Below are 26086 nucleotides of genomic sequence, written 5' to 3' on the forward strand. Positions count from 1 at the left end.
TGCTGCTGAGCTAATTTACAGGAAATGATTCCACTGATCTCAGCAGAACTAGTTTCAGGTGCTCGGCACCTTTTAAATGGAATCAACAGCAAACAGTGCAATCAGCTGTGATTGACTGTGTCTCGTTTGTGTCAAACTCCACTGGACTACAGATTTAATACAGTTCATTTCTATTTTCTGTCACTCCAACAGTCTGAATGTCATCAGTTTGCTTAAGTGAGTCATCTGTCTCAGGTTTTCTGTGAACTTATACATGTTCATTACTGCACCAGTCAGATTCTGAAATTCTCAGGTTTAAAACCTACATAGTCTCAGTCCTACACCGTGGATCTGTGCACAGATGTTAGACTGTTTACTTGTGATGAACATTATGTTCATGGAAAAGTCTCATTGAGTTTGTTGGTGGTTTTAAATTTGGCTGATGAGATGATTTTCCTCTGTGTGTTTATTCCTTTAACCTCTGTCAGCTTCACACACACACACACACACACACACACACACACACACACTCGCAGGTCTTACGATGCTGTTGAGGTCTGAGTCAAAGCTCCCGATGTGGTGGGTGGTGTTGCTGTTGATGGAGGCAGTGGTGACAACGCCCCCCAGTGGCTCCAGACCCTCCTCGTCCCACATGTAGGTTCCCCCAGACCCACAGCTGTCAGAGGGGGACAGGTCCAGGGACGAACCACCCTACAAAGGAAAGAGGAGGACAGAGCAGAGATGTGTGAGTCAGACAGTAAATATCTGAGTGTAGCAGTGAATCCAATGTGTTCACTCCCTCTAATTAATTTTGTTAGTGTCTTTATTCTATTTTGTTTTTTAAACCATTTTATTCTGTTTTATTAATTTTAGTTATTTATCATGTGCATTACTTTCTCATTGTCTCATTGTCAGCTTGTCCTTCAGCCATAAATCATGTTTAATTGCACTAACCTGTACAATTAAAGCTGGTCTGAGAGACTGATACAGCGTCAAACGGAGACATTTAGAAAGTTCACAACAAACAAAGAAAGTTAAACAGCAGAACTGGAGGAAGTAAAAATAGTAGTTAGCAAACAGCTTCCTGCCTCCTGCAGGTTTTAATGGGTCGAACCATCTGCTCAGTGCTGCTGGATGATTTAAACGCTGCTCCTGATTTTCCCTGAAGGTGAGAAGCTGCTTTTACACACTGAGAACACAATGACTGATGTGTCTATAGGTGGGGTCAAAGGATCCAGCTGTGACTGCTGCACCTATGAACTGTGACTCAAGTTTCAGGACGCTCCACCTAACTTCAGGACGCTCCACCTAACTGCATCACTTTAACAACGTGATTTCAGGTTAGCGAGCCTCTGGCAGGTGGCGCTAATCAAAGTAACTTTCAGTGAAGATTGGAAATGAACCGTTTAAGCTTTGCAGGGACGGAAAACATCACAGATGGTGATTGTGTTTTAACTGCACAGCTACAGGAGGCTTCTGTTTCCTGATCTGTTTGGATCTGGTACCTGGTCGTGGTAATCCGGCTGACTGGACCGTCTCCGGCCTGAAAGCGCCAGACGATGCTCGACTCGATCACCTGGAGACAGACAGACAGACAGACAGATGTTTTTTACCATTTGTCTGCAGACTGTTCCTGACCTGTGCATTAGTCATATAAAACTCACCACTTAGTCTCATGCCGGCCCAGTCCATACCGTCGTCCAGAAAACAAAGTCCTGTTGCCTTGGTAACACTTTTAATGGCCACCTTGTCATCATCAAACCTGGCACAGGATTGGTCGAGTCCTGAGTCGTCTTCGTCGTTTTTGGCGGAGAGGAGCATTATGCCAACTCCTCCGTTTCCTACAAACACAGCAGGCCGTTGGTTTCACGTACAGGACACTGATCGATGCTCACAGAGATACACTGACCTGAATTTACCTTCAACATAACATGAACACAGAAAAGAAGTGACTGAGTGCTTTTCTGAACTTCTTTACCGAGGTTGTCAAAATCGTCCATATACTCCTGGCTGGTGTCGTTTCTGTCCAGAGAGGACGTTGAAGACAGGGACATGTCCTCCAGGGTCTCCGCCACAATCGACACTTCTGCCTGGGATACAGGATCTGTCAACAGCCCCTCTGTCTCTGGAGCATCTGGGGTGCTCTCTGATAGTGTGAAGGTGTGAAATGAGAGGATGAGCTGATGAATGAAGATCAGATATTTGAGATAAAATAAACGGATCACTGTGACTTCGAGGATAATCTCGTACCTGGGCTGTTCTCTGTCGTAGACGCCATCTCTGCTGAGCTCCTCTGTCCTTGGTTCACTTCCTGGTCACCTCCGGACACACTGGCTGGGGTCACCCGGAGGGGGCGGGACTGCTTGATGAGTGATGGGCGTGACATCTTATAGCTGATGCCGCTGGGCCTAGAGGCAGGGCCAAGGCTGGGCAGGAGGGGTTTCTTTAAGGCAGACGGGGGTAGGATGGAGGGCATGCCAACCCCCGACTTCCCTAAACTTCGTCCTCCATTTTGAACTTTGACCCCTCCACCTCTGCCTCCTCCCTCTGGAGTCTGACTGGTAACAGGTGATTTAGCCAAACCGCCTCTGGGTGGAGCCTGAGCGCAGGACGCCGTCAGCTCTTTGAGTCCTCGTTCAGCAGCCCTGTTGATGGAGTAGGAACGGGTGACAGTGGGGGAGCGAGGGAGGGAAGAGGAGGAGGTGGAGGAAGGGGTGAGGGTGGGGGAGGGCTGCTGTCGGACCTGGGTGAGGCTACGTGACCGAAACCGGTCACTTTCAGTCAGTTGGACGGATGGAACAGACCCGAGGCTGTCACTGGAGTGCGAGCGGCTAGCCGGCGTTTTCTTTTGGAAGGGGGAACCGGATCGAGAACCAGGACCAGAACCTGGCCTAGAACCACCAGGACGAGGAAAACTCTGAGGCTGTCTTAGAGAACCATTGGTTCCGCTCCGTGGTTTAGATCCAGGAAGACCGTTTAGGATCTGCTTTGTGCCGTTGGTCAGCCTGGCTGCAGTCTGGCTTGGTTTGGAACCAGGAGATCCACTTTTAGAAACAGGAAGAGTTCTGGGGCTGGACTGTGGCGAAGGTGATGATGAGGATGTTGTAGGTTGGCCAAAACCCCGCCCCTTTCCTGCAGAGGATGTGATCGGTTTTTTGGCGTCACGCCACACCACTGGTGAAGCCTGTTGCCATTGAGAATAATACTGATGGATATTGTTACCATAGCGATTCCCGCCCTTTCCTCTTTTCCAGTCCCTCTCTGCGTCGGCCCCTCCGTCCTCCATGGGCCCATTTTCTTTCCTCCATTTGATGGAAAACGAAGTCGGCACTCTGATAAACCCATTCTGCTGAACAGAGGAGGGGGGTGCGGCTAAGCTGCCGTTGAGCCCCGCCGGGCCGGGATGATGGTTGAACCCGTTGGTCAGGCGGGTGCTGGAAGCAGCAGCGCCGGTGAAGGTGCCGGCGTTCGCGGCAACAGCTGGACCCGTCTGAGCACTGTGAGAGGCTGTGGCTGATTTGGGCCGCGAGCCGAACTTGGGCAGCCTAGAAACCATGGTGGGCATGGCGGGAGGGTCGAAGACACAAGAGGGAGGGGCTGACATCAGACCCCGCCCACTTCACCATGGAGACACTGAGCGACAGGAGCTGGAGGAGAAGGAGACAAAAAGATGGAGACTGATACAAGAACTCAGGCGAGGAGCAGCAGCTCTGACACAAACTGTTAGCGTGATTAACAGCTGCTGGCATGTGTGTGTCTGTGTGTGTCTGTGTGTGTGTGTCTGTGTGCTGACAACATGGTTAGTGTGGAGATAACACATCAATCATCTCCATCTCACACACACACCCCTAATAAAAACAATCAGCTGTTCCTGCGTCTACAGAACTGTAAATGACAGATAGCAATCAGACAAACGTTTCACAAGACACACCCGTTACACACAAACACACACACACACACACAGGTGAGACAGGATACAAACCCTGAGGCAGGAGAAAACAAGGCCGGCCTGTTTCAGGGCTACAGGCTGTGAGAGATTTTGGGTGGAGCGTCACTTTAGTTTCTGTTTCAGCAGAATCAGACGAAGCCACAGAGGCAACTCTTAAATAAACAACTCCCAACGCGAGAGCTCATCGTTCTCCGGCCCTGCAGTCTGAGCACACCGCACTGACAATAAAAAGAACAAAGTAAAAAACATCCTCAGTCATTTGTCCGCCCAAGGCCACCATATCCTAAACTAAGCTGAGCATCACAAGCTTTTCTGGAAGCCTAAACTCAAACAGCTGATGAGCTTGTCTCGAGCAGAAGGAGGCGAGGCGCGACACAGCTGATCAACTTGTGATTCCAGTGTGAGAGAAACATTAAAGTCCAAACATTATCACTGTTTTTTTTAAAGGATCATCTGTACAACCTGAAGCCTCAGAGATGATTCTGACCTCAGGTCAGCGTCACATAACCACTGATCACCTGCTGAGACCCAGCAGCATAACGCCTGATCTCTGAGAGTCAGCTGGGACTTAAATGTGTTTTAACATTTTTCCATCACATTCTGACTCTGAAGAGGAAGCTAAATTCATCAAGTGTTTCCCATAACAGACGCTGCATTAAGCTGACTCACCGCTTCCTCTGTGCTGTGTCACCGTCACAGGCCGCAGAATGAAGACTCATCACAACCTTCAAATCCTCCACAGGAACAACCCTGCCTGCAGGTCGTCACGTCTCAACTTACCTGTCAGTTAACTAACAGGTGATCAGCAGTTTCTGGATTCAGCAGAACCAAACGAGCCATCAAAAACCTAAAGTCATGATGAGCTCATAGATGCTGCAGCCATGTTTTCCCTCTGTGTGTGTGTGTGTGTGTGGCTGTACTGCAGCAGAATCACTGCCGTGATACCAAGGACACAGGAGGATTAAAGACTGATGAACGATGACTCTACATCTGAGCTGCTGTCCTGACCCACCCTGTGTGTGTGTGTGAGTGTGTGTCTGTGTGTGTCTGTCTGTGTGTGTGTGTGTCTGTGTGAGTGTGTGTCTGTGTGTTGTGATGTTTGATGCTACAGTAAACATGTCTGCAGCATCTATCATAAATCATAGTTCTGTAGCACCTCTTGTTTTCTTTCACTGACTCCTCTTCCTCCTCCTCCTCCTCCTCCTCCTCCCCCTCCATTAGCCTGCTGTTATTCCTACACCCCCCCCCCCCCCCACCCCTCAGACTGTATTGTGCATCATTCAGTCATACACTGGCTTATCGATGTCCTCATGCTCTATTTCTCCGTTCACTGAGCTGAGAGGAATCAGAGGCCGGCAGCTAGAAAGCCAGAGAAGGTTAGATGCATCCAGATGGGCCCTAATATTTTATTGTTTTTATAACCTTCACCGTGTTTTTGACCATGTCTGTTTGTTGGTTGGTTTGTTCATTGTCAGCAGGATTACACAAAAAGATGTGAACCGATCTGAGCTTGATGGAGGGATGGGACCCGGGTCTGGAAAGAACCCGTTGAAATCTGGGGCAGATCCAGATTCTTTACTGTGAATCTCCATGTTTTTCTCTGGAGTCTGGTGCGTGTTGTTTGACGCTGGCCTTGGCAGATGTCTGTGCTCAGGGTTTAAGACGAAAAACAGTTTAGTTTTGGGTCAGACTCAGACTCAGACTGTGGCTGAGGATCAAACAGGCCTTTGCTGTGTAATAAGCAGGACAATGTCCCAGGGAGACCGTGTCCTGTTTGAGTCACGACTCTGCCCGTCGGGTTCATTTCTCAGTAATGGCGGTCTCGCCGTCTCCTGACAGATGCCGTTCCCTCCATATTAAAACGGCTCCAGGCTCTCAGGTGAGTCTCTGCACTCTGCCAGGTCACATTTCATTAACACCTTCAGGCTGAGAAAAGGCTATAACCTGCAGAACGTACAGATGGACCAGCAGCACAACAGATGGCTGGGACTGACCTGTGTGTGTGTGTGTGTGTGTGTGTGTGTCTTTCTCCTTCCAGTGTGTGTTTTAATACTGTAAGATGAGCTCCCGGCAGCCGAGGACAAAAATGCTCCCAGGCCAAAGTTCTGCAGCTCCAGCAGCAGCAGGATCATCTTCCATTATCGCTCAATGATAAATGAATCACCAGTAACCTGATCGGCTGGATGCTGCTCAGTCTGAGCCGAACGCAGGCAGGAGAAGACACCGCACAACGTCCCAGGATGTTCATCCACTCTGATTCTCATAGAAAACATCAGGAGTTCCAGACACAAGCTGATGCTTAACTGAAAAAACATTTTGGTCAACGACCTAAAAAAACACGTCCTGCTGTTCGTGACCCCTTCGATTAGTTTTAGGCCCCAAACTCTGCAGTGGGACTCCAACTACTTATCATTCTGTCAATGAATCTGCCAATCATTTTGTTGATTGGCAGATTCATTGTTTGGTTTATAGAACAGAGAAAAATGTTAATCAGGATGTTTCCCTGTCTAAGCTCAGACTGAGGAGAATCATCAAACCAGTTTCTGCTTCACAAACATAATTTAGATCCAGATGTTCTCAGAATTTGGCACAGATCACTGACACCTGAGCACAAGCCGAAGGTGAGTGAATTATTTCTTTATTTTCTTTCTTTCTTTGCTTTATGTAACTTCTATTTGCATGTTTGTCTCGTCACTGCATCAGGACGTTATCCCACAGAACACAGAGGCTGCTTTCACTGGGTTTTGCATGTAGAAATAAATCAAACCATCCTGGATACGATGCTGGAAAACAGCACAGGACGTTCACTGCCTCGGTCTGTTACGTAACATGTGAGCGGTTTGTGGACACTTCCCTGCTGCTCCTTCTCAGAGATAAAGTGAACTCTGTGCTGCTGTGGAGGGTTTAAAGGCCACGTGTGATGTAACTGCACTCGTGAGGACACGTATGCATGTGTTGTCATGCTGGAGGATGATAAGTAAAGTTTATCTGAACCCTGCTGGGAAGAACGGCTGATGGTATCAAACATCAGCAGCAGAACACCTACAGACGTGACTCCTCTTCCTCTGACCGTACGTCTGTGGTGCTGCTCTTCAGGACTGTGATCGCAGCCTGAACCAACCCCAAACATCAAAGCATTATGGGTACAGAGGGCGAGGCGGCTGAAAGCCAGGCAGAGCAAACAAACCAGTCATCCATCCTGTCCTCCCTCTCTCATTTCTCTCTATGTCTCTCCATCGTGTCCCTGTTTTCCTCCTGTGCCTTCCGTGATCTCTGCCTCTCTACATGCAGATCACTAGAGGACAGAGATATTCTTAGCAGGGGGCAGAGTAACATGACCTCCTCCTCCTCTCCGTTTTCCTCTCGGCTGTCATCACCGAGCGTTCAGTCCCTCACGCTGTCTGCCATCTCAGTGTCTTCAGCCAGTTGAGGACACGGGTTGTCTTCTGACTCCGTCCCAGTCAGTGCGGCTCCTTATTGAAATAGAAAAGCCACATTTAGCCGGCGTGTTGCATAATTCATAGCTGCTGGTTGGATGCTGGTTGAATGTTGGGTGTGTTTGGGTGTCTGATAGACTGAGCGTCATCAGGCCGTGGAGGACATTTGATCCATGGAGTCCGAGACGCAGGTTTCCTCCCGGCCTGATGTCCAGACGCTCAGCGTTAGCCTAAATATCCAGTGAGACAGAAAAAGAACCAGCCAGCACTTTGAGACATGTTGCTGTGACCCACATGGAGACACAAGACCCTGTATGCTTCACCTCCACAATCTGACCAGAGATTTTCTGTTTTCAGACATAAAACAGAGGAAAGCAGAGAATCTGAATATCTGAGAGACAGTTAACATAAACTTTCAAATTCAGCTCCTCGTGTCGAACTCATGACCTCAGGAGCTGCAGCTGAAAGCAGCCTCCGTTGCCTGGGAGCCCTTTAGTACCAGCACCCTCCCCCTCTACTCCTCTGGGTTTCACAGCAACTTGGCATGGACAACATCCCTGTTGTGCTGGGAGCTCTGGACCTCCACTCCCTCTAATACCCCCCCTGCCTCCACCACCACCACCACCACCATCATTAATCTGCCACAAAGCAGCTCTTTCTCTCTGCTGCCCGGCACTAAACTCCTGACAAGTAAACTCCCTCCTCTAATCCACCACACTGCATCCAAACAGGTCAGGACACCGACTCCTGGAACTCCAGCAGCTACTGCAGCTCATAAAGAGCATGTTCGACCACCTGAGGGCCAAAAGGAGTCTGAACACTGGGTGGACCTGGGGCAGGAGCTGGACCAGCTCATGGGGTCTTCTCTGAATAATAAAGCAGAACAACAAACACCATCCAGAATTATTATAAGGACAAAGGAACCAACTAGTCTGAAACACAAGCACAAGAAAAGTCTCTGTTTTGGTCTGAAAAATGAAGGAAAACTATCACAAACAACATCAGAAAATTATATATACAAACAAATAACTGGCCCAAGACCATGAGCAGCAGCTCAGATGATCTGATCAGAGTGAGGAAACAGTCACCACCCGTTCAGAGACGAGAGCCCGGACAGAGAGATCAAAAGATTCACCAAACATTTCCTGCTACCAACATCCGTGAGCCCAGAGAGGGACGGGCAGAGAGGCTGAGGATATCAATTATCTATCAGGCATCGAATAAACTCAGAGGAGAGAGGAGAGAGAAGGGAGGAGAGAGGAGGGAGGAGAGAGGAGACAGCTGCAGGAAAACTGGACAGAGAAGGAGGAAAGACTTTTCTGTTGAACTGGATTAAGTAAGAAATTCACCTAATAACAATTCAGTGTTTTACATCATCACCAGTCTGCACATTTTTCATCTACTACTATTGTTCATTGGTCAACATTCATTCATTCATTCATTCGTTCATTCACAGCTTGCACTCTCTCTTTTCACGTTTGCATTTTGTACAAAACCAAATAACTGAAATTCCACATTTCCAGCCAACTTTCACCCCCATGTAGCAGAGAGGACGGAGACAGAGCAAACAGGGAGAGTCAGCTGCTGAGAGACAGAGTGAATCAGCAGCACAGGAAGACGCAGGGAAAAGGAAAAGTCAGTCAGTTTGTGGTTAAAATAAAGAGTCAGCAGCAGAAGAACAGGGAGAGCTGGACTCTCACAGCCCCCGGCTCGTCTTAACAGGATTAATCATTAGCCGGGAAGCTAATGATGATTCTGCTTTAAACAGAGGTCGTTAGAGTCAAAGCTGAGAGCTTCTCACTAATCACCCACAGAGAGTAACCACGCCTGAGGACACAGAGAGGTCGCAGCTTCACTGAAGATCACTCTTCTTATTTAATGTCACGTTTCTACATTTGACAGTCTGGATCTGGGCCACGGCCTCAGGACTGAATTAGATCTGGCTCATGTCAGGTGTATGTGTCTTAAATCCTGATTTCAAATGAAAGGTTTGGTGTTACACAACATTTCAGACACTTTCATGATAGCACATTGTCTGGGTATGTCAATGGAGAGTGTCCCCACACAGTGCAGAGCGAATAGATGCTGATTTCAGATAGGGATGGGGCCGGTCTGATCCGGCACTGGGTTCCCATACCAACATAATTCACATAATTAACATAATTGAACCATGTCTGTGCTTTACTGTTGTCTGCTGAAATGACTCCACAGGTGACTGCCTGCCGGCTGCTCTGCTACCTGGCTGCAAAACGTGGAATGGATTTCCTGAACGGAGGAGTGTCTCAATGTGATGCTGAGTAATGAGACACGCCGCCGTTCAGGGAATCCATTCCGCAGTTTGCAGCCAGCTAGCAGGCGAGCATTGAGCAGCACCGTGGCTAACCTGTTCGAAAGCCCACCTGGATTCAGTTCGTTGTATATTGATGTTAGTTTGCGTTTCCCAGTTCATTGAACTCAGGTAAAGTTGTAAGTTACAGACTGACCCTGAACGCACCTGGGCCGCGGGTGTAAAGTGTACAGACGCTACTTTACGTTCCTTTGTCTGTGCTGTTTGTTGTTGGCGACACACCTGTTAACCGCTATTGTGTGTAACTGTGGTGCGTACCTGTTCAAAGGTGGGTGTAGTGTTTGAAATTTAATAACTAAGCGTTATCTTAATTATTTAGTAGCCTGTTTGCTAGCGGTCATATTAGCCTCTTAGCCGCTAGAGGCTACACGTTAGCTTGTATGAATCGCTAATATATTTAGTTTGTATTTACAGTCCCTATGTATGTTTCTATTTACATATGTTTACCTATTGAAATTCCATTCTAATTGTACCAAGGGGCGGAAGCTCCGTCGCGACCTGCAAGTGGTAATAAGCAGCGATTAGCTCGATGCTAACATAATATGGAGAATCGCATTGACGGGCTAGCGCATTAGCATCCGTCGCGCTATTAGCTAATACACAAACGATAAACCAAAGCGGGACACCGTAACAGGTAAGTCATACAGGTAATTCACACACCAACAACATATTACTCAGACTTATGTCCCTTCGAGGTACAGCAGGAAGAACCGTGACTGAGCTTCCGGCCCTCGGGATGTTTGAGATTTGAAAAACCTTGACTTGTTGCTGCTACAGAGCCAGTATACTTCATTTGTGACACTTTTTATTTCCATTGTATTTGGAGAGGGGTGGTGTCCCTTTATGGGTGTCTGTTGAATTTAGTAAATATTGACTGTTAACAGGATTTTCTGTTTTTCTGACCTTTTGGGACATACATTCGTACATATCATACTTGCCTGTAGAGAAGATTTATTACAGCATCATATAAAACCAGTAATGATAATAATAATATTAAAGCAAACAGAGCTCAGGTATTGTTGGATATCCAAATTCAGGTATCAGGATTGGGTTGGTGCATCCCTAGTTTCAGCTTCATTACATCTACAATCTACTGTGGAGGGATTTCATTTCAGCACAACACCAGTGAAACCACAGGAGGTTGGTTCTCTCATATCTGAGTCATTTTACTGGATCCTGCCTTCATTGTGTCGTGTTTTGTTGTTGTTGTTGTTCTCAGTTTGTGAGTGTGGTTCATAACGAGTCGGTTCTCTTCACCTCAGCAGGGATTCAAGCAGCCAGAGGAGGAAGCCAGAAATCAAGAGAAGAAACACTGAAGAGAGACAGATGGAAAGATGGACTCCCTCCAGACGGTAACACACACACAGTCACCGTGTCAGCAGGGTCCGTCTGGACTCTGACACCAGATGAGCTTCTGTTCATCTGCTGTCGGTGAAAACACTGCAGGTTTAAACCAGTGGAACCACAGAGGTGAAGAGTAGAAAACCACAGAACCAGAGAACCAGCAGAACACAACACTCACACAGCACTCACACTGAAGCCACTCTGGGGTTTTAGAAAGAAACCAGTGGAACTGAAGAAGTGAACCACACGCAGCTAAAGAATGGGAACAATGGGGCTAAAGACGTGAGGAATGTGGCTGTTCCCATTTCCACAGCCTGAAAACGGTCATCAGCCTCCAGAAGATTCCTCAGCCTGACTCTAACCTCTCTGAAATACCAGGTCTGTCTGTTGGAACTTCAACACGACTGTAAAGCCTTAAACTAAAATACAACCACAGGAGGTTCAGCAGAAACACACTGAACCTGGACCAGACGACACTGAACACATGCCTCAGTCCTGCTGTAACAGAACTAACAGAATCTACTGTACAAATAACCAGTCCCTGTGAATATTAACGAGGTCTGCAACTAATGGTTATTTTCATTATGGATTAATCTGTTTTGTCCATAAAATATTAGAAAATAGTGAAAATGCTTCTTATAATTTCCCAGAAAAGAAATCTTTAAATGATTTATTTTATTAGACCAGGAGAGATGTTCAGTTTACTGTCGTAGAGAAAAGTGTCCAATCATTTTTACTTGAAAAATGAATCTTCTGTCAGTCAATCAAGGGATTAATCAATCAGCTGTTTGAAATGTATTTTATTTAAATCACTAATTTCATATAACAGAACGATTTATTAATATTTAGTGGTAATAACAGTTTATACACCCGTAAGTACATGATGTGAACAATCCTGTGTTGAATCCAATCCCTAAAACTTTCTCATACATCAGAGCTCAGTCACAGCTCTGCTCTGCTTTAAAGCCTGGCTCTGTGTGGTAGAGTAAGATAGTGTAAGATAATGTAATGAATACTGAGTATGAATTTTATGGGATGCACAGTAATGTAAAGTCATCACTGATCAGCTTGGTCTCACCGGGTCACTCATACAGAAGCTCGTTCAGAAAACCCTCATTTTTCAGCTCGGTTAGCGCTAGCCATCAGGAGGTGTGTGTGTGTGTGTGTCTTTTTAACCTGTTATGTAAGTCAAAGCTAACGTGTGCCGTGTTGTGTGTGTGTATACTTGGGTATAAATGAACGTGGACGTGGTAAAGTTAGATTTAAATGCAGGTATTTGCTCGGTTTGTTGGGTTTCCTTCGCGCGGAGACTGAGACTCACCTGCCGGGGAGACGGAGCATCAGACGTCAAAATGCGGAAATGTCTTGGTTGGGATGGTTGAATAGAAGCAGCTGGATGTCGGTCCGGACGGGTTTCCGTTAAATCCCACAGGGGAGAGTCTGATAACGGACAACCGGCAGCAAACGTCCTGATAAATAACGATAAAATCCACTGGGAGCCGGGAGAAGGACACCGCGGCAGACTCCCTGCGGCGCTTCGCTCCCCCTCTCCGGCCTTCACAAACTCAGCGCTTCCCAACACTACGGAGTCTCGGGCCGATATCTGTCACCTGCTCAGGTTTACCTTTACCCTGCTCGCGCCCCGTTAGCGATAAAATGTCAAAATAAAAGCCGTTTGTCCTCCTGAAATCCGCCTCTGCTGCACATGTGCTGAGGACGAGCAGCGAAGACTGAGTGAGTGAGCGAGTGCTGCTGAATCATCCACACGCGCACGCACGCGCGCGCACACAGCTGACACTGACGTCACCTCTCACTGTAAACATAACCCTTTCATGACCGGACTCTCACGTGGATCTAAGGTGAAATGACCTGAATGCGTTAATGAGCTGGAGCACGAGACTAAAACTGAACCGCAGGTCCAACATAAACAACAGCAAACAAAAACAAACATCCGTTTATTTACTGAGATGATGAAATAAAAGATTCCCGTCACAGGAAAGCTACACCGAGCAGGACTTCATAATTCAGCCTCTCACTTACAGCCGTGCCGCCCGGTTAGCTCAGTTGGTAGAGCACGAGACTCAGTCTCTCGCGGTCGTGGGTTTGAGCCCCCCTCCGGACGGCACCACCTCCCATGGGCTCACCACCTGCTGGAGGTGCCGTAGGACTTTGGTGCATTGTGGACTGGGCCTGGACCCAGATAAGCGGCAGATCATGACTTACAGCCGTGAATCAGGCTCCGGTAAAACACTGACTGGTTCCTGCTGCATCTTCAGTGGAACAACAGACTGTGGACGTTTGGAGGACAGTAGGAAAAAAGAATTGTTCCTGTTTATTCTTCTAGTTTCTGATCATGTAATGGTGTGTTCACGTGATATTCTCTCTCTCTCTGAATCTATCAGTGTAGTTTTCTGAGCCATCAGTGCTTTTGAACACAGACTGCACACTGATGCGTTTTATGTGTGTCCCGTATTGCAGGAACCGTCTCGTTGGAAAAATGGAGCAGAAACATCATCGTGTCACGTGAGTAAAACCTTTCAGGACATCGTGTTGCTGTTGGTGTGTTGTGAGTCTCTGTCTACTAGAGGGCAGAGTTCCCCTTCCTTCACCGTCACTGCTGCTCTGAGCGCCTGTCCGCCTCAGACCGTGGTTGCGCTGGTGGCCTGTTGGTCGCTGTTAGTGAAATGTCTTGAATGTCACATTAACATTTTGTGTAAACCGAGAGCAGGGTAACACGCTGGGTAAAGTCGACCCAGTGCCGTGCTGCTCGGACCCGTCAGCCTCAGTTTCCTGTGTAGATTTCAGCGGTGGTGCGTTTGCTGTGTTTTTGCTGCAGACAGACTCATCTCTCACATTCACCAGTCTCTTTAACTATTCGCGGGTTTACACAGGAAGTTTTCCCTTTTGTACTAAACTGATATAGAGTTAGTTTTTTCCTGCAGCAGCAGCAGCCTGTGACTTTCTCTCATGAAGCTGATTTTTTTATGTAAAGATGTTTTCAGATGTCTGTGTTTTCCATAGGGATTTACAATCCAGAGACAACCTATGGAAAACCGAACACACAGATCAGGGGACAGTGAAATCAGCATGTTGTTACGGTTAAGGTGAGGCTGAGCGCGTTGGAGGCTGGAGGGGGTAAACAGGGACAGGGTAAAGAGGCTGTAGGCTGTGCTCAGGCGCTGAGGGTCGCCATCTGCAGCCTCAGTCAGTCTGAGCGGACAGCAGCGGATAAACCGGGTGGTCTGAGCGCGCCTCCTGCAGGACCGTCTCTCTGCCGGGTCTGATTCCTGGGACCTCAGGCGGACTTTTTACTCGTGTCGGCGCGTTGGAAACACAAGCGGAGAGTTTGGAGTTGGGACTCGCTGCAGGTGATGGTGGAGAGAGGATGGAAGCGACACTGTCGTGAGGAGAATTTGAGACGGACATGGCACCGAGGGAGTGACTCTGGACATCAATGGAGAGCGTTTACAACGAGAGCCACCACCACCAGGACCACCGGGAGCAGCACCAGGTGGTCACAGCGGGAGCAGACAGCCCCGGGCCTGGTGGAGGTCTCAGCCTCCGCGCGCTGACCGGCTGCGTCCTGTGCGCCCTGATCGTCTCCACCCTGCTGGGTAACACTCTGGTGTGCGCCGCGGTCATTAAATTCCGCCACCTGCGCTCGAAAGTCACCAACTCCTTCGTCATCTCTCTGGCGGTGTCCGACCTGTTCGTGGCCGTGCTGGTGATGCCCTGGAGAGCGGTGTCCGAGGTCGCCGGCATCTGGCTCTTCGGCCGCTTCTGCGACACCTGGGTCGCCTTCGACATCATGTGTTCCACCGCCTCCATCCTCAACCTGTGCATCATCAGCATGGACCGGTACTGGGCCATCTCCAGCCCGTTCAAGTACGAGCGCAAGATGACGCGAAGGTTCGCCTTCCTGATGATCGGTGTCGCCTGGACTCTCTCCATCCTCATCTCCTTCATCCCCGTGCAGCTCAACTGGCACCGCGCGGACGCGGACAACTTGACGACGGACAACCCAGACGACTGCAACGCCAGCCTGAACCGGACTTACGCCATCTCCTCATCCCTCATAAGCTTCTACATCCCGGTGGTGATCATGGTGGGGACGTACACGCGCATTTTCCGCATCGCGCAAACCCAGATCAGACGGATCTCATCTCTGGAGAGAGCGGCTGGTCCCCGTGCGCCAAACCACCGCCACCGCGCGCCAACGCACGACGAAAGCTCGCTAAAAACCTCCTTTAAGAGGGAAACGAAAGTTTTAAAGACTCTGTCCATCATCATGGGGGTGTTCGTGTTCTGCTGGCTGCCGTTTTTCGTCCTGAACTGCGTGGTGCCTTTCTGCGACCTGGACAAAGTCGGAGAGCCTCCGTGCGTCAGCGACACCACCTTCAGCATCTTTGTTTGGTTCGGCTGGGCCAACTCATCCCTGAACCCCGTCATTTACGCCTTCAACGCCGACTTCAGGAAGGCCTTCTCCACCATCCTGGGCTGCAATAAGTACTGCTCCACCTCCACGGTGGAGACGGTGGACTTCAGCAACGAGCTGGTGTCTTATCACCACGACACCACCTTGCAGAAGGAAGCCTGCGCCATGCCGGGACCCGGGGCGCAGAGACTCGTCACCTGCATGCCGCCGCCGCCGCCTCACGTAGCCGGAGGTGAGGAACAGAACTTTGACAAAGTTTCTGTGATTTCAGATGAATCTCGGAGCCACAGGAACTTACTGCTTCCCGCCATCCTGCAGTATGAGTGCGAGGCGGAGATTTCTTTAGACATGATGCCCTTCAACTCGTCTGGACCCACCGACTGTTACGTTATCCCGGGTCAAATCCAGGACTTGTGAGCACACTGGACGCCTGAACGATAAATACTCAAGTTTACTTGCAAGATGCAGGGCCCTTGTTTGTGATTCATCCTCCTTCCACGCCCCTCCACCATCCCACCCCCAAACATCATGTTTCTGCTGCAGCAGCAGTGTCATTTACTGGACTCCGGCTCGTTAATAAACTGTCTCATGCTGTGAACAGTGAGTTTTATCTTTAAACAAATTTTAACCAACCTCATTCTGAAGACAAATATCAATGTGCAGAAATATAGTCACTAATGTTTTGATAGTTTAAATCGTATCACCCAGCCCTGAACTTTCCGTTCACACACACACACACAGTCTGATTACACACTGAGCTGACTGGCTGATTGTCAGCAGCAGTAAAATCCAGTTATCTGAGTAATTGATGCAGCGATCGAGTGACATTTTGAACCAAAGTTGTTTGATGTGAGTGTTCGGGTTCACTCAGTCATTGTCCTGCAGCGCTCACTGAACCTGCCTTTGATATGTTAAAGATGGCTGACAAGGAAGGATAATTAATAACAATTACATCATTAGTTTCAGTGTTTAATTGCCCCTTCAGGTAATTGCAGGCTGTTTCTCTCTGAGTACTCGTCCATGTCCTGTGGAGACTCAGAGACAGACACGGTGCTTCGAGTGTTTGTGTCCATTCAGATTGGATTGTGTTGTGAAGGTCCAGCAGTGAGTGCGGTGAATGTTTCAGTTCACACAGGTTTTATCTGCTGGTTTTCAGCCAGTGGCTCTCAACACATGGAGCAGTCTCCAGCTGTTGCTTGGAAACTGTGGAGGACAGACGGCCACGCTGAAGGTCCACGAATCATGAGAACAATAGTAAACAAAACATGAGTGTTTTTGGACTCAAACATCATTCGATGGAATTGAAATTCTTTTTCTGTGTCTGCGCTGTTGGATGGATTGTGATTTAATATGGTTCAAACATTCATGGTCCCCTCAGGATGAACTGTAATAAACTTTTCATTGGGTTTTAATTTGTCAAATACGTATGATCCGATACCTGCAGAACTAACAGCATAGTTTGATGCTAATTAGCCGATGGTAGTATGCTAACACACTCAACGTGAGCGTGCTGATATGATGACATTAGCATTTAGCTCAAAGCTTTGTTTCAGTGCAGCCTCACTGAGCTGAACAGTTTTTGTTTTCTTAGAGTAAGAACATGTTTCAGTGTCATTTAGAAGGACACAGGTTATGTAATGAGACCCAAGTGTCTGATTTCAGGACACACACACACACTTATTCCAGGATGCTTTATGAAAGTGGCTGTGACTGGAGCAGGTGGAACCCTGTGAGTTTAGACTCCATCCAGATGGAGAGGTCAGAGCTGATTAATATTCAGCTTCATGCCAGACAGAGACAAGGACGGAGGGAAAGGACAGAGAGAAAAAAGTGTAGAGACACAAATGTAAAGCCATGACTTTTGGCAATGATAAACTCTACATTATCAATAAGTCCGCTGTTATGAAATAGTATGAATAAATAGCAGTGATGTGTAAGTCCAAACAGCTTACAGCCACGGACATATTATGAGGCAACTTTAATTTCTCGTGATTTAAATGAATCAAACTTCTTTAACACTGGATTTCTGGACACAGTCAGTGCTTTCATGTCTTTTTGTTTTTTATCTTCCTGCAGTGAAATTTATGCTATTGACAAACCTGAACATCTCCAAGAGGATAAATACAGCGTTTATCTTCCAGCGTCTCAGCCTGTCGCTGTTGATCGATTGAGCGGTCGTTGAAAAGCTGGTGCTGTGTGACGACAGGCGCACTGAGCTGAAGGGACTTCAGAGAGCAAATGAAAGAGGCGCCAACACAATCCCGGCCTTCTTCTCCTGGAGATGAAAGTGGAGTGTGTGTTAGAAGCAGCTCTTAAGGCCGGTTGTATTTGTTGTCTGTTTTGCTCCCTGACCTCTGACCTTGCTGCTGTGCGGCTGCGACGATTCTCCAAGTGGAACAAAAGCCTCAATCAGTGTGAGGCAGTGGTGTGACTGTCAGCAGGAAACTTACTGCTGCACTCCACACAGAAAAGCAGATAACAGATGAAACTCTCAGTAAAGCACTGTGAAGCTGAGACAGTCTGCAGGTTCAGCTGATAAGTTTCCATCAGTTCATCACAGACTCATTTCATACATCTTAAAATACTCTGAACCTGATATTAGAGAGCTCACGGTCAGGTAACCTCAGAGCTTAAAGCTGCTGCCAAGGATGCTGAGCTCTCTGAGATTCAACAGCCCAGTCAGTTTTATTAGAGTGGGAGTGTAGGAGAGCTTCTGTACCTGTGTTGTAAAAGACACTTGAGACATCCCAGAGGGAATGACTACAGAAAGAGGATCTGCCAGTTTCACCTGCAGAGGACACCAACCCACACTTTGATACATCTGCCTTTGACTTCAGTACTCTTTCCTCCTTTGGACATGGTCATTGTTCAGGACAAGGTCCACATGGCAGCATGAGAGTCCACAAGATTTCATGGTCTAATTTTTATTAAGCACTTTACAAACACTCATCCACATGTGGAAATCATTTTACAAGCATCTACTGAGGATCTGTCACCAAGGTTACCCTGCAACACAAGAGGATAAATGTTAGTCACAACCAGACTGTTTAAAAGTAGTTCAGCACTGAGTTTGCTTTTTACCTCGATAGGCCTTCTTTCCTCCTTTGGACCCAGTCATTGGTGCTGACTTGCTTGGAACATCGAGGGGCTTGGAGGGCAAGGGGGGTGGTGGAGGGTAATATGGGGAGTAGTCAGTGTGGGAGAGTAGCTCTCTTGCTCGTTGGTAGCCATTGCTGGACTGGATGATGTAGGATGAAGGTGGCAGAGGGGACGTCTCACTCATGCTCTGCGGCGCCTCAACGTTAGACTCCCAGGCACTGAAGTCTGGGAAAGGACGAGATGGCATCCTGCTGCTTAGGGCATAGAATAAGGCGTGAGCTCCCCCTGCACTGGATGGACTTCCATAGGGAACAGGTCCATCACCAAACCCGAAGGCTGCAGGAGCGTTAGCATAAGAAGCAGGTCCAGCACCAAACCCGAAGGCTGCAGGAGCGTTAGCATAAGAAGCAGGTCCAGCACCAAGCCCGAAGGCTGCAGGAGCGTTAGCGTAAGAAGCAGGTCCAGCACCAAACCCGAAGGCTGCAGGAGCGTTAGCATAAGCAACGGGTCCATCACCAAACCCGAAGGCTGCAGGAGCGTTAGCATAAAGAGCGGTTGCTGTGCCAGTGTTTGTGCTGCTAGTGCCAGAAACAGGCAGGGGCTGCAGAGAGAGGCTAGGAGCCTTCTTGCCAGCTACAATAGGAGGGCTGACGTACCCAGCACCTGGGGATTGAACTTCAGGAGCACTGGAGACAATAAAACTGTTGGGCTCATAACTCAGTGAGGAGACAGCAGGTGCACTGGGAGAAAACTGGTTTCCAGTGGGAGACCTGGGCTGTTGGTCTGCGTCAGGCTGCAGGGACAACAGAGGGGGACGTGAACTGCCAGACTCAAAGTTTGATCCAGAACCACCACCGGAGCTCCCGGTAGCAGTGTAGGGATATCTGTAGTCTGGAAAAAAAAAAAAAAAAAGTCTCTAACCATGAAACACTGTAAATAAGGGAAGGAATCAATGGCTTAATGCAGCATTTTATGAAATAACAAAAGTGATCTGCTGAGTGTTCTGCTTATATTCTGAGAAGGAAACAGCCACAAAACTCTGAAACTCAAAGAGATCAAGTCTCAAATTTACCTCCTTTTGTTGCAGGAAAACAAGCCCCACTGCTAATTAACAGCAGACAGATCCAGGAAACCCTGAAAAACAGTGTTACAGTTATTTTTGCCAACAAACATTAAGTTGAGTTAAAACTTTAACAGCTGTTGGCAAAAGTGGGAAAAACATTTAAAAAAAACCCAAAACTTTTTAACCAACCTTAAGAGTCCCAGCACCATGTTTGACTCCAAACTTCAGTTTATCTGTAGCAGCTCGTCCTCAGCAGCCTGATGCCAGTTACAGACAGAAGCTTTGTATTATTACCTGCCTGAAGCTGCTCTGGTCTTATACTGCGGCTCCATGTGGGCTAATTAAACTCATTAACACCTGGAGCCCAGTCAGGCCCTGCAGAGGCTGAGTCTGTCTCCGGGGTGAAAGAGAGTATTCAGATCATCAAACCCAGGTGGAGCCCATTTTAACTAATCTAAGTATAGATCGTTGTCAAGCTAGGGATCAGGCCCCCCATAAGGGTCACCAGATAAATGTGAGGGGTCAGCAGATGATTAATGGGAGAGGGAAGGACAAAGGTCTGATTTGGATTTTTCTCTGACCTTTGATTTTGTGTGATATATTAGATCCACCTCCATCATAGACCCACTGATGATCTCAGTGACTTGTCCTCAGTGTCAGCACTAAAGCATGGGCTGAGTGGGACTGATTGGACACCAGGTGTGGTTAATCAGCGTCATTGGAGCAGAGAGCAGGTGGAGCAGCTTTATAAGGCCAACAGCCGGGTTCCTGTCTACAGCTTCAACCAGACTGCTGAGTTCAGGCTGCTATAGCTGAAGTTCTGTTACCTCCTTGTTGTGTGAGTGTTCACCATGGTGTTTGGACTGCTTCTCAGGTGAGTTTCATTTACATGGTTATTGTTACAGAAAGCTTCTCTGTGTTTGAACAGTGAAAACTTAAACACTGGTGTTTTCACAGTGTTTCCTGGATTTGTTTGCTCTTTGGCAGCGCTGCTTGTTACCCTGCAGCAAAGCGTGGTGAGTCTGTTTTTTTTTTTTTTTTTTTAAATGCATATTAAAGCATAAAATATTGTTCAGGTTCTTTGACCTTTCTGTAAAACAAGACTGCATTTTTTTTTTTTTTTATGACCTGACTAAACACTTACTCTTTAGGTATTGATATTCTCTATTAAAGCAATGCATGTGAGGATTAATACAGAGGCTTAAATTAACTTTATAACCTCTTGTGTCAAATCTTCCCATCTTAAAACATCTTTGGTTTCAGGTCCAACGAGTTTTAATGCAGCTGCTGGCAGGGAGCTTGGTGCTGGACCTGCTTCTTATGCTAACGCTCCTGCAGCCTTCGGGTTTGGTGCTGGACCTGCTTCTTATGCTAACGCTCCTGCAGCCTTCGGGCTTGGTGCTGGACCTGCTTCTTATGCTAACGCTCCTGCAGCCTTCGGGTTTGGTGCTGGACCTGCTTCTTATGCTAACGCTCCTGCAGCCTTCGGGTTTGGTGATGGACCTGTTCCCTATGGAAGTCCATCCAGTGCAGGGGGAGCTCACGCCTTATTCTATGCCCTAAGCAGCAGGATGCCATCTCGTCCTTTCCCAGACTTCAGTGCCTGGGAGTCTAACGTTGAGGCGCCGCAGAGCATGAGTGAGACGTCCCCTCTGCCACCTTCATCCTACATCATCCAGTCCAGCAATGGCTACCAACGAGCAAGAGAGCTACTCGCCCACACTGACTACTCCCCATATTACCCTCCACCACCCCCCTTGCCCTCCAAGCCCCTCGATGTTCCAAGCAAGTCAGCACCAATGACTGGGTCCAAAGGAGGAAAGAAGGCCTATCGAGGTAAAAAGCAAACTCAGTGCTGAACTACTTTTAAACAGTCTGGTTGTGACTAACATTTATCCTCTTGTGTTGCAGGGTAACCTTGGTGACAGATCCTCAGTAGATGCTTGTAAAATGATTTCCACATGTGGATAAGTGTTTGAAAAGTTTAATAAAAATATCTGACATTTATCAAAGGTGAAGCTCTAAGATTTTTTTCTTTTTAAATATAAATCCTGCATGTGACAAATGTGGACAATCACCAGCCTGTATGTTCTGGTAATGTCAAAATACTGGATAGATTAATGAGTCATTTACCTCAGCTGTAATTTAAGCTTAATGCTAACATGCTAGTGTTAGCATGCACAAAGTTCAGTTCAGACTAAGGAAGGCTGAGTGTGGATGAGTTCTAATTTCTAGCTGCAGTTCAAACAGAAACGGAATGAAGTCATTTAATTCTTTCAGCATCTGATGCTGCACAGGATGAAGAGTCCAGCCTCCACTTTAACATCCTGACAGACTGGACACCTGAACATGTTCAAACATGTTAAACAGAATATGAAGTTTGTTTACAAAACACCACAAATCCTGATGAAAAGTTCATTTTTTTTGGTTTATAAAGGTTGTAAATATCAGCAGTTCAGACCTTAAATCCTTTAAACAGCACCATGTTCTTCATCAGTCAGTTTGGTGAGTTGCTCTGAGGTTCACTGCCCCATTTTGGAACCAAACCCTCCACATTCAGCAGCTGGTTTCCTCCCAGTCTGAACTAAAACCAGGAACCTCAGAGCACCACGGTGCCATGCATCAGTGCCCGTTAACTTCACATTACAGACGACAGGAGAACTCACCACAGAAAATCTACATACACAACATTCATCTGTGTTTTCCCTCCTCTCTAGGTTTTACAGACCCGTTGGAGACTGGAGAGGGCGACTGTACAAAGAACGCCTCAGCTCTGAGATCAGTGTTAACAGTAATGAAGCCTAACTCCTGTGACCTGTAGCTGTGGATGGTCCAGAAACAGACGGGGTCGGTCTGGGTGCAGTGTGGACTGATCGTCATCACACCACCACCCAATCAGAGAGGCCCATACAGGAAACAGGAAGTGAGCTGGTCAGAGCTCTGCAGAGGAAATCTGGTGTTCAGTCTCAAAAACTAACAGACATTTTTCACGTTAGAAACGCTAATAAACTCACATGCGTGTACGAAAAATAAGTCTACACAACATCTTCATAAAATCAAACGAATGCTTCACCTCGTCAGGATGTTGCCAGGCAACACAAAGGATTGTTTTTGGAAATGTTTGTCAGGAGACACTGAGCAAGTGTTGGCTCTACAGAGAGGATGAGTCAGCGTCAGCACATCAGTGCGTCTGAAACCCCCAGAGTTAACATATACACACATCTAACTACAACTCACATCAACAACACATCAGTTTAATGTATGGACGGAGGAGACACCGGTGGCCTGGAGGACTGAGGCCTGGAGGACTGAGGCCCAGCAGAACCAGCCCCGGAGGAGGGCCATCATTTTTTACTGGACTCCTGTTCAATCAGTTGATCACTGATCAATCGTTTTTTTAAGCAAAGATTCACTGCGAGCAGCTCCTCACTGTGAAAATCTGTGTTTTTCCCACAGTGCAACACTGATGTGACGACACTGACGCCTCCTGTCACCATGAAACCACTGGACGAAACCGTTTCAGAGAGAAAAGGACAAAATCAACAGTCACATCACGTCACATCATCGTACAAGCCGTGGTTAATAAAGTGCATCAAACAATAAAAAAAACAGCATCCGATAAAAGCCTACATGTTTTATACATTGTATAAATAAAGTTTTTCTTTGTGCATGCAGTTAATAAAGCCAAGGCTCCGCAGGCGGGAGGTGATGAGCGCTCTTCATGTTCGTGTCCTCTGAGGTCTCATCTGTCTGCAGACGACCCAGGCTTCATGATCTGGTAGGTGATCAGGTACTCTGGATAGGCCTGTGGGCAGCAGAGAGGCATTCACTGACACTCTGTAACAACAAAGACTCTGATCAAACACCACAACTCTGCTCATGTGGAGGAGTCCCGGTCGACCAGCGTTCAAATAATCCACACGGTTTAAAAAGAAGGTCACCAGACTCATGAAGTAATGAAAACACTGATGGTCAGCATGTTAATTACTGAGGCTAAGTTAAGCTAACGTGCTGCTGCCTGTGGTCTGAACAATCTGAACATCAAACTCTCATCAACAGTCAATCAGCACAGTTCCCACAATGCAGCAGTGGCGTCGTGTCATTCTGGTGTCAGAGCTAATCGTCGGGGCTAAGAGCGAGATGTCGACCAAATTTCCTCCAAATCAATATCAGACTTTGTGCGAGCTGCATGCGGACGTGGCTGCGGCATCAGAGTTTTCAAACAGGAGACTGAAAGCCAGAAAATGTGATAATACGACACGGTTCAGTGAAGAGCAGCAGCTCGGCTGTAATGCCCTCTTCATCTCGTCAGTCCTGCTGCTCTCCAGCTATCAGCTTTAAAGCCGAACGCCGCATGTAATTTCACACACTAATAGCACCGCTGATTGCCTGAGTGGACATCTATTCATGCTGGACTGTGAAGTGCCACTTCTCAACAGCAATTGGTTTCGGCAGAAGACATTACACGTCCAGCCGCCTGAGCATAAGCTGCTCTCTCCACTGATACAGGGATCTGTGTGGTCCTGCTCCTCCACCAGGCCACAACTCTGCCCTCCAACACACGCGTTCACGTTTGGTTTCAGAACATTGGAACCTGTTACGGATGGAGCAGAGACAGAAAAGTTCAGCTGCACCGTGAAGCTCTGAAGCTGCTGACCTGCTCTCCTCTGTAGATCACGTACTCGGCCAGAGCCAGGCCGTTCACGCTCGGCCTGCCGGTCACTGAGTGGTGACCCGGGGGGGAGTGAGCCATCTTCATGGCACTGAACTGCAGGAAGGATTTACCCAGAGTCACCCTGCAGAACAACAGGTGCCTGGGAGGGACAAAATGAACAGACACAGGCACAAAGCCTGAGAGTCAGGTTCACTGCACTTACATAACACAGACTTGTGTGTTTCCACATTAGACCCAGAATGTGTTTTGCTGTGAATGTACTGGTTTTAATGGGATTTAGATTTATTTACCTGTGGCAGACGTAGCAGGACCGGTCTTTGTGCAGCGGGCAGCCCGTCCCTCCTCCGATCCCGTGCACGTACTGGTTACTCTTTGACGAGTTCTCTGCAAAATAAATCCCAGCGCCGAACATCCCGCCGATGTAGGCGTGACGCTCGTCAAAACCTTTATGGATGATGGCGTTGACGAACGGAGAGCCTGGGAGGGAAGAGTCACGGTACGATCACTATCAGTACTACTGATGCTAATATTCCTACTGATACTGTTACTGTCTTCGTTCCAGCTGTTGTGCTTCCACTGCCTCATCTCTCCTGAAAGCTGGTACCTCGGCTGCTCCTCCTGCTGCTCCTCCTGCTGCTCCTCCTGCTGCCACTACACTACTTTACTTTATTCCTACTACTAAAGGTATTTAGTATTAGTGTCTCTGTTACAGCATATTACTATAATTACTGCTGCTGCTGCATCTGTTCTTCCTCCTCCTCCTCACTGCAGATATTTCTTATGATACCGTTAGAACACTGACCGTGGAAGAGCATGCGCTCGTTGGAGTGGTTGTGGTTCTCCTCGGACACCTCCTTCCTGCGGTGGGTGTACCTCTCCCACAGCTTCTTGTTGCAGACCTTCTGGATCTGAAGCACAAGAGAACAGAACACTGATCAGTCTCCCTGATTGTCCCCTTCTGGACACCATACTCCGTATGGCTGCGTCTTCAGCAGCATCGTCCCTGTGAATAAAGTCTGAAACAAATAACTTATCACCTTGACCAGGTTGTATCTGCTGAAGACTCCTCCTGCGTGGCCGCCGTCTCTGTGCTCTCTGATCGTACTCTGCATCTGATCGACAGGAAACAAGATCAGAGGGAGAAGAATGTCCACCACCACCACCATCATCATCATCATCATCATCATCATCAGCATCAGCATCGTTTTGCTGATTCTGCTTCTCTTCAGTCTCTGTGGTGCTGTGCACCTTCCACCACCTGATGTTTGTCTGAAAGACTGAGCTCAGAACAACTGACAGGAGAGACTGAGTCGTCCAATAATCCTGTCTGCTCAGGGGTCAGCACCGCTTATTACTATCATTACTATCATTACTATCATTACTATCATTATTATCATTATTATCATTATTATCATTGTTATCATTGTTATCATTGTTATCAGCAGCAGCAGCAGTACCTCCTCCTCCACAGACTGAAACTCCTTGTCATCGGCTGTGAGGTCGATCAGGATCGTCCCACTGTTTGCTGTGTTCAGTGTGAGATAAGGGTTCAGACCTGACACACACACACACACATTATAAAACCCATTGCTTCAAAAATCATTTCTTGTATTTGAAGGAAGACATGATGAATCTGTAGTGTGTTTAAGTGTGTGTGTGTGTGTCCTCACTCTGCGGCCCGCTGATGAGCCTCTCCACTCCTTTGATGATCTTGTGTCTGTGTCCGTAGGCGTTGATGCCGATGTCCTTCAGCTCACG

The 26086-nt window shown here is 47.7% G+C and overlaps 5 protein-coding genes and 1 non-coding gene across 7 annotated transcripts in view; 3 read left to right on the forward strand and 3 right to left on the reverse strand.

Annotated features, from left to right (window-relative positions):
* Positions 1-12810, reverse strand: part of LOC121201365 (serine-rich coiled-coil domain-containing protein 2-like) — a 31184-nt gene extending 18374 nt beyond the window's left edge. For both annotated transcript variants that reach the window (XM_041067174.1, XM_041067175.1), the window contains exons 1-6: positions 12378-12810; positions 2230-3626; positions 1958-2125; positions 1644-1820; positions 1485-1555; positions 523-690 (exon numbers count right to left, since the gene is read on the reverse strand). In XM_041067174.1, coding sequence (XP_040923108.1) covers positions 523-690; positions 1485-1555; positions 1644-1820; positions 1958-2125; positions 2230-3583 — 1938 coding nt within the window. In that variant the 5' untranslated portion in view covers positions 3584-3626; positions 12378-12810. The remainder of the gene's footprint in view (positions 1-522; positions 691-1484; positions 1556-1643; positions 1821-1957; positions 2126-2229; positions 3627-12377) is intronic.
* Positions 12811-13105: 295 nt separating this feature from the next.
* trnal-cag lies at positions 13106-13178 on the forward strand. The gene has a single exon. It is a non-coding gene; the product is annotated as a tRNA-Leu (tRNA).
* A 1152-nt stretch (positions 13179-14330) lies between these two features.
* Positions 14331-15972, forward strand: LOC121201417 (D(5)-like dopamine receptor). The gene has a single exon (XM_041067241.1). It carries the CDS (start codon positions 14511-14513, stop codon positions 15906-15908), a length of 1398 nt encoding a protein of 465 aa, XP_040923175.1. The 5' UTR covers positions 14331-14510; the 3' UTR covers positions 15909-15972.
* Positions 15973-18401: 2429 nt separating this feature from the next.
* LOC121175657 (cuticlin 2-like) lies at positions 18402-19957 on the reverse strand. Its single transcript, XM_041029466.1, has 4 exons — positions 19843-19957; positions 19663-19724; positions 18573-19481; positions 18402-18497 (listed from the first exon to the last, which is right to left on the reverse strand). The coding sequence occupies exons 1-4, from the start codon at positions 19860-19862 to the stop codon at positions 18493-18495; spliced, it is 996 nt and encodes a 331-aa protein (XP_040885400.1). The 5' UTR covers positions 19863-19957; the 3' UTR covers positions 18402-18492.
* A 463-nt stretch (positions 19958-20420) lies between these two features.
* On the forward strand, positions 20421-21665 carry LOC121201418 (fibroin heavy chain-like). Its single transcript, XM_041067242.1, has 4 exons — positions 20421-20527; positions 20611-20669; positions 20917-21489; positions 21565-21665. The coding sequence occupies exons 1-4, from the start codon at positions 20505-20507 to the stop codon at positions 21567-21569; spliced, it is 660 nt and encodes a 219-aa protein (XP_040923176.1). The 5' UTR covers positions 20421-20504; the 3' UTR covers positions 21570-21665.
* A 1698-nt stretch (positions 21666-23363) lies between these two features.
* The window catches only part of LOC121201215 (poly [ADP-ribose] polymerase tankyrase-2-like), a 10919-nt gene continuing 8196 nt past the window's right edge, over positions 23364-26086 (reverse strand). The window contains exons 23-29 of the mRNA XM_041066946.1: positions 25999-26086; positions 25786-25883; positions 25366-25440; positions 25131-25236; positions 24619-24805; positions 24311-24467; positions 23364-23458 (exon numbers count right to left, since the gene is read on the reverse strand). The exon at positions 25999-26086 is cut by the window's right edge and continues 33 nt beyond it. Coding sequence (XP_040922880.1) covers positions 23396-23458; positions 24311-24467; positions 24619-24805; positions 25131-25236; positions 25366-25440; positions 25786-25883; positions 25999-26086 — 774 coding nt within the window. The 3' untranslated portion in view covers positions 23364-23395. The remainder of the gene's footprint in view (positions 23459-24310; positions 24468-24618; positions 24806-25130; positions 25237-25365; positions 25441-25785; positions 25884-25998) is intronic.

This window comes from Toxotes jaculatrix, chromosome 21 (assembly GCF_017976425.1).
Source record: "Toxotes jaculatrix isolate fToxJac2 chromosome 21, fToxJac2.pri, whole genome shotgun sequence".
Taxonomy (NCBI): domain Eukaryota; kingdom Metazoa; phylum Chordata; class Actinopteri; family Toxotidae; genus Toxotes; species Toxotes jaculatrix.